We start from the raw sequence: 8455 nt of genomic DNA, 5'->3' as shown, positions 1-8455 counted from the left end.
ATATATATATATATAATTGTATATATAGTGTGTGTGTATGATAATTTATAATTGAATATTGAACTCCTTATTTTACAAATGAGACAAGTAAATTTGAGGGTTTCTTTTTTCATTTAGTGTTTAATTGAAAATAATAGTACACATTCACACAGTAAAATAAATATCACCTGAATTTCATTTCAGCCAACCTTTTAAATAGATTCGTAAGGATCTCTTTCCTTTAGGACATGGATTCCATCAGTGATGATAAGTGATATTTGCGACATATCTGTAAAGTTTAACATATCCCATATTAAACCCCATTTCATTTCTGACCTATTCATGATATATATTTTTTTTTTTATCAGAAAATGTCTTTTTGTATTTTCTCTTCTGCAATGGAAGCGGTTAGAATTGGGGTGCAATAGATATTTTCTTTTCAGAAGAACGGGAAAAAAGGTGATAAAAAATAGAATATATATTACAAGAGCAAAAATATGTTTCGAAATAGGAAAATGAAGCAGCGATAAACATTACACAGATGCTGTTACTTGATATGTCGCAGGAGTTCCTATTTCAACTGGTAAAGACTTGTGAAGATATCGATCTTTTGGATTCGACTGTTCACCCGGGTAATCCGACTGCTGGTAAACAGCAATCTCATGATCATCATCAACCCGCGTGGTTGCTCTTAGAGAACGTAACCGTTTTCTTAAATTTGATGCGCAAATACAACAGGATAAAATACTGAAAAATTCTCGGCGAAAATTTTCATTCAACCAGCCATATAATACCGGGTTCGTACAAGCGGAGCTGAGTACAAGCAAATGACATATTCCAAACGTCAAATTGACGTCAATGTTTTTGTGTATAAAAGCTGATCCTTTAAAGTCAATAAGAATGTTGAATACATTTAGAGGTAACCAACTCAAGGCAAATACAACGGCTATAGTTGTTAGTAAAATTTTAGTTTTTCTTTTTCGTTTAGCTTTTCGCTCCTGAGATTTATAACCACACGTATTGTGTAGAGCTGGAGTCATCTGACTTCGATTAACAATACGGTAATTTAGCTTGCTGAAAATCTTTGTGTGTGCTAAAATGACTATAATGCCTGGGCCGAGATACTGAAATATCAGTGAAGCCACGGAATATGCACCCTTTTCAAGTCTTAATCTCACATCTTCAATGCAATGATAAAGGTATATATCTACTTGTTCTATTGGTTGAGAAGATTTGTGAATAGTGAACACTAACAGCGGACTGGCTAACAAAAATGACACCACCCATATCGCAACAAGTGCAACTGTAACTCTTAAGCGCCACCGTACGCCAGAAATTGTCGGATGTACAATTACTTGGAAACGATACAGAGCAATGGCCATAATGCTGCTGGTGGACACAAATATATTAATTCCCTGGAATAAAGAACCAAATTTACACATGAAAGCACCAAGCTTCCACTGGTTATTCAATGTACGGTATAAATTCAAGGACTGTGTAAATAAACATAGACTTAAATCTGATATTGCCAGATTAAAGATGAACATGTTACGGGCTGTTCGCATCCCTGGGCTACGCATCACAATGTAGCAGACCAAGGCATTGCCAACTGAGCCAAAACATATTAGAACAGAATAGGAAAAAATGAAGAACATTTCAGCTGTAGGAGTAAACCATTTTGATTCTGCTTCTTGCTGTAGAATTGTCTTGGCATCGTTGATGCTGAAGTGAAATGGAACTTTCATAGTCTGATTGAATATCCGTTCAGTGGTAATAGTTGCCGATGACGTCATAGCAGCAAATAAAGCTGGTCTGACTGTCTGGTAACATGTAAAGTCCGGGTAAGTCACTTGATCTCTGAAATATAGGTAACAAAAAAAGGAAAAATTAATTTCAGCATTAATTACGCTATATTTAGAACTCTGAAAATAAGAATAATGTTCTCGAAAAAGGTAGGGGACGAGATAAACTTAAATGATATTTAACAGTTTAAAATTTGTATTTTCAAACCTGCGTGCAGAACCATTCACATTTGCACATATATGATTTCAATCATTCAAGCAAGAAAGAGCAACTCGCGACATATTCTGGTGTTATTAACACTCCTCCACATACACTTTAATGCACTTGGTGAAACATTTATGACACCAAATAAATAATTTAACAGCATTGAAAATCCTACGTGTGAGTTAACAAATATGAGAATAGAAGAAATACTTGAGAGAATGTATATAAGCATGATATCTGCCGGCTCAACAATGGCCACTGGTATGAAAAACATACAGCTTTTTAATAGAATTACGCTGTAAGAAAAAAACGTTAGTAATCAATTCTCGCTTATTATCTGGGAATTGTAAATTCGAAATTACGAAAGATTAAACACAAAATCTTAATACTGAAAACAAAGAGAGAAAAACAAGTCAGCACTAGCACAATGGAGAGTACGTAGGACAAAATCAACAATTACAGAACGAAGCGGCTTGTTTTCCACCAGCTAATGCCGTCAGGTCAAACTGTGTATGTTTTATTGTATGTACGTATGTATGTATACATATATGTATGTATGCATAATGAAGGCAATAAACAAATCAAGAAGGAATGAGTTTTGCATTTTTATGGTGATATATATATCACAGTACGATTTAACGAAGGCCTTTTTTAAACACACACACACACACATCCGAATGTGTGTGTGTGTGTAATAAATTGCTGAGAGAATGTACACAATGATGACATCTGCAAGCTCAACAATGGACACTGGTTTTGGAAAAGCAAATCAACAGCTATTTAATAGAATTATGCGGTCAGCAACAGAGAATATTAATCAATTCACGTTTAAATTGTTGTGAATTGTAAATTGAATCAACGAAAGGATGTATGCGAAAATCATAATTTTGAACATATGATCTTTCCTGCAAGAATAAGAAAGAAAAATGTTTTTTTTCTTTTTTTGCGGGGGGCGGGGATAAAAGAAGAAAATTATCAACTACGAAAGGCAAAAGAGGAATACTCTACAACAATTCTAAATCCGAAAGTAAACTGGAAAAAGACAAAACTGATATCAACTTGTGCTAGATGGATTAACCTCCCTACAAGACAGAGTTCGAAATATTCAGCGGCAAAAATGCTTACATTCATATACACTGGAAAATTTTCTTTCTATTCTGCGTTTTTCGAAATTTAGTATTTTAAAGACGTTTTCTACAAAGATTTAGAGTGCATCAAGGATATTTTGCAGAAACTTTTAACTATATATTGTTGTTATTATGTTAAACTGTCGTATGTCAAAATTTGCCCAAATGCGTTTTTTCAATATTTAATTTTGCTTGAAATAGCCACATCTTTTGGTCAAACTATCATATTTTCAGCTGCTTCAGATGCCAATACGAAAATTGCCATGGTGTAGTACCACGGTTAAGCATTTTTCAAAAGTGTAGTAAGTCCCACATACGACAGTTTTGCAAAAATATTTCTGACTGAAAATATAATACATGCATGGAGTCACGAGTTTATGCACACAACAAAGTATTATTGTTAAGCTGAAACTGTTGCTAATGTAAAAAGGAATGGAATAATGCAACTATTTTTTCGTTTTCTGAATAAACAACGTTTTGGACTTACGACACTTTTGCATAAGAGCAATGATATGTATTTTATAGCAAAGTTGAAAATCCTCGTAAGTGAAATTCAGAAGCGATAAACTAATTCTCCAGTTTGTGATATCACATCCACAGAATGTGATCTACAGCTAATTCGAATTTATGTGGACTTATAACCAATGTTAATAACGTAAAGCAAATGTCTATGCATAAGTATATGAAGCTTTAAACGCCACATAACTAGCCACGTAAAATACAAACTATATTAAGTTTGCTGAATATATACCCTCGTCAAGCAAATAGCCCCCCCCCCAAAAAAAAAAACAAATGTGTGGCTGAGTATACCCTGATCGACTGCAAAGAAATAGGATGGTGTAGACAGAAGTTACAAAATCTCAGAGGAAGAATGGTGGTGAAGATCAAGTATTTAGTTGTTTTGCTACACACAAATACACACTCGCACTCAAAACCGTACATATATTTTTTCTTTTATTCGTTTCAGTCCTTTGATTGTGGCCACGCTGGAGCACCACCTTCAGTAAAACAAATCGACCCCAGGACATATTTTGTAGGCCTAGTACTTATTCTATCGGTCTGTTTTGCCGAAACGCTAGGTTACGGGGGACATAAACACACCGACATCGGTTGTCAAGCGATGTTGGAGGGACAAACGAAGACACACAAACATGTACATACATGTGTGTGTGTATATATATATATATATATATATATGTATATATACAAGACGAGCTTCTTCCAGTTTCTCTCTAGCACATCCATTCACAAGGCTTTGGTCGGCCCGAGGCTATAGTACAAGACACTTGCCCAAGAGGCCACGCAATGGGACTGAATCAGGAACCATGTGGTTGGTGAGCAAGCTACTTACCGCACAGCCACTCTTGGGGTCTATCCACAATAAAGAGAGAAGAGACGGTAAGGAAGTAATCCACCAAGCTACATCGATTCAATGCCCACAGCACTGTCAACAGCACCAGTACCAGCCACAAAGACAGCAATAATGACAAAACATTAGGAATAACATCAACTTGAATGCAAAAGCTAATGTCAGATACCATAGGTGAGGAGAGGTTAATTTCAGCTTTGAAGAACTTGCTTTTGCAAAATATGAAATGGGTGTTCAAAAACTTTTCCATAATTCTTAGTGTTAATGCTCATCTCTGAACAGTTCCACTTTCATACGACCAGAAGATTTCCATACACTCACCTACGAATGACAGATCGATACGAGAAGTCATCTGCGCATACACACAAACGCACAGACACACGCTCGCATACGCACACATACATACTCACACTTTGGCATTCATAGTTAATACATACGTACATATAAATATATAAACATACATATATATAGCATATAAATACATATACATAAAGCATACATATATATATATATATATATATATATATAAAACATACATAAGAGTATATATATATATATAAAACATACATATATATATATATAAAACATACATATATATATATATATATATATATATATTGTTCAACAGAGCTTGTTTCGGCTCAAGGTAACTTAAAGTTTGACGGGTCTCTAGCATAAGCCCAGCTCTTTTAGACTTAGATCATGTGTGTGTGTGTGTGTGTGTGTGTGTGTGTTTAAGAAGACAAAGAAAGGCATTTTAACACATCATTAATGATCAGTTACAATTGTTCCAGTACGAAGTCTTATTTGCACTCCAGGTCACGGAAAATTTTCAAGTAAAAATTCACATATTTGCAGTTTTAAAAACTATATATATAGTGGGAGTGTGTGTGTGCATCGAATTATGGCCTTAGGCTCTGAATTAAACAATCTGCAACAGTTATGTACAAAAATTTGTGGCGCATTTGAGAGAAAACGACAGAAAATTATCCATACTTACATAAATATTTCAGATTTCTAGAATCTGCACGTGTTAAGGTTTCTTGTTACGCGCTGACGAAATTCAATAAAGTAACCATTTGCATACGTTTGTATTGTATTATTGATTTGTACAACACATGTATAAGATTTGCGATTTCCATCCAACAGCTGTCTATATCTAGGCGTTTTGCCTACAGTACAGAAGCCTTTCAATCTATTGTATCTGATAAAATAGTTGATTTTCAAAAAAATATATTTGTCATTTCTATTCGTGTAGAAAACACTTAGAATTTTGGAAAATAGTAAAGTAGTGGGTGTATATTTCTTACACAAGTATTCATTGTTCGACAATGAATATCGGCTATCTAGTTTTCATGGATATATATTATGATCAACTTAATCCGGTTTCAATTTTCTTTCGGAGCTACTTTCCATATCTATATATGTATTGTGTCATTTACATAAGCTAACGTTTTTGACTACTTTCTGAAATGTATGTTTGTTGCATCCTGTAAAGAGAAACCCCGAAAATTATGTCAATATTAGTAATTGGTCAGGCGGTGAGGTGACAGAACAGTTATCATACCGGATAAAATGCTTTCGTGATTCTTTGAGCTCAGATTATATTCTGAGTTCAAATTCCGCCGCGGTCGACTTTGCCTTTCATCATTTCGGGGTCGATATAATAAGTGCCATTTAGACACTGAGATCGATGTCATCGACTTTCTTGTTCCCCTGAAATTGCTGGCCTTGTGCCAATATTCGAGACCAATATAAGTAGTTCTTGCATTGGAATTCGAACTGGCTTTATTTTGTAGTTCGTTATATACAATAACTGCATGGTAATTCGAAGGGAAATGCTATAATGTTTTGTTTTCGGCAAATTTTTGTGAAACTTCCGAAATTCAAAAAGTATTTTCACTGCCCAAAAATGAGTATTTTTCAAATGCGTAGATACAAACATTTAAATAATTTTAAGAACGTTCATTTCATTTGCGCAGGACTCTGATCAGGTATCGCCAAGCTTTTGGCAGAATTTTATGTAGAGTCTCTGCTCAACTTTCTCTGTCATTGTCAATGCAACGATCATACATGCTACACATCTTCCTTCCAAGCATGCATATATATATATATTTATATATGAAAGCAAAAGGTTATCTTCGAAACAGTAATGAATGGAAAACAATAATCAATAAAACATGTCCTATAAAAGGGACCAGGGACATGTAGTAAAATATTAAAACTGCAAACTTTACTTTTTAAATCTCACGAAATCTTCTCCCAGCTTCTATAGAAAAATGTTTTATCAACTATTGTCTTCCATACATTAATATTTTGGAGATGATATTTTGTTTTTGCATGTATATATTGAGTTAAAGATGAATATTTCCATGATATTCTACGATTTGAAGATCTAGCCTTCTGTACCTGTATTACCCTGGAAATTCTATAATAGTATTATATAATTTGAAACATGTACACTAATGCAGACAGGTAGAATCATTTATTATGCAGTAAAATAAGTTATTTTTCCGTGGTATTGACTACGAAACGATCGCAATGTTACGGATATCAAAATATTCATCTCACGTGAGCAAACATTTAGATCATTTCAGATATATCTGGTACATGTTAGGCCAGAAAAAAACCCCCTTTTTTTCAGATTTGCTTTTGAGAATAATTTTCACTTTTAGCAATAGTTATTTAAGCACGAAAAGTCATTGCATAATGTCCTCTGGTGAATGCTTTTCTAGATACCTGGTTATCATCAGTACCGTGTATCGTAAAAGAAACCATTCTGAGATTATTCTCGAAGCTTCGCTTTCTTATAGGAAATAAATATTATAACATGAACTGACTATGTGGAACCAGTGTTCTAGCTTGATCTGAGAATCGTTTGGTTTATTTATAAAACGTTTGATATTATTCGTTATTTCTCAGAAGTTTCTTTTGTGCTTTTTGTTAGACGTTACCACATCGAACCGTCTATCTTTTGCAACTGTGGCGCGCGCGCGTGTGTGTATTTGTTGTAAGATGAGAATTACTGAGTTTATTTAAAAGATGTGAAAAGCATTCTTCTTCGTGGGTTTTTATACCAAGTTATGTGGAGGAAGAAACGATCCAGTTTCCGAACCAGTGCAACAATCGATCCCGAGGAATAATATTATCTATATTTTCAATATAAATATATGATAATTCAATGGCAGCTCCATCGAAAATCTAATTATAAAGTTAACCATCATCATGTTCATAAAGTTGCAAACAAGACTGGACACAAAACTAGAAATGAATATGTGATTTGAAATATAATAATAAAAGTCAATATTTTCAATTTGGGTCTCGGAGCTGAAGCGTTAAGTTCACCTACCCAATTATATTCTAAAATTGTTGTATTCTGAGACAACTTTTCAATTCAAAAACAATACACCAACGCATTGAATAAACACAACGAATTAAATTCGTCATGTCCTAATCGGCGCAAATGTGTCCCCAAATACAATAATGATATATCAAGCGTGGTAACATGAATTATGATCAAAATATTCGCATTGTTTTCTCATCATTCTTCAAACGATATTTCGGGACCGTAATATAGAATTAATGTCTTAGTGAGTTCAGACATATAGCAATCACTTGATATGTCTGTAAATAAATGAACACTAATCGAATAGACAGGGTCAATTTTTCGTCTAATGCATCCCGCTGTCAGAAGCGCACACATAGAAAATATTCTTCCTTCTATTTTATTTCGTGTAAAATGTTATTGTGTAAAATTACTTACTATCATCAGGTTGTTTTAGCTGACAAGCGAAGACGCACATACGTCTCAATAGAGGTGTGTGTTCTTAGGGATACATTCATACATATATAAATGCATTCATGCGTATATATATATATATATATAAAACCTATATACATATAATTATATGTATGCTATATATATATTTGTATGTATGTATATATGTGTATATATATATATATATATATATAT

General features: G+C 33.8%; 1 protein-coding gene and 1 long non-coding RNA gene across 6 annotated transcripts in view; one reads left to right on the top strand and one right to left on the bottom strand.

The window, feature by feature from the left end:
* Window positions 1-8455, bottom strand: part of LOC106876592 (neuropeptide F receptor) — a 383847-nt gene that overhangs the window by 74648 nt on the left and 300744 nt on the right. For 3 of the 5 annotated variants that reach the window (XM_052975483.1, XM_052975493.1, XM_052975486.1), the window contains exon 4: window positions 517-1836. In XM_052975483.1, coding sequence (XP_052831443.1) covers window positions 517-1772 — 1256 coding nt within the window. In that variant the 5' untranslated portion in view covers window positions 1773-1836. Of the gene's footprint in view, window positions 1-100; window positions 1837-8455 lie in introns of those variants that run through there. The other 2 variants (XR_008266469.1, XM_052975499.1) reach the window with 2 other exon arrangements.
* LOC106876595 (uncharacterized) overlaps window positions 1-8455 on the top strand; it is a 277478-nt gene that overhangs the window by 234200 nt on the left and 34823 nt on the right. The window lies entirely within an intron of this gene.

This window comes from Octopus bimaculoides, chromosome 2, assembly GCF_001194135.2.
Source record: "Octopus bimaculoides isolate UCB-OBI-ISO-001 chromosome 2, ASM119413v2, whole genome shotgun sequence".
Classification (NCBI taxonomy): domain Eukaryota; kingdom Metazoa; phylum Mollusca; class Cephalopoda; order Octopoda; family Octopodidae; genus Octopus; species Octopus bimaculoides.
The sequence above is the reverse complement of the archived record's forward strand: the minus strand, read 5'-3'. Positions and strand labels throughout refer to the sequence as shown.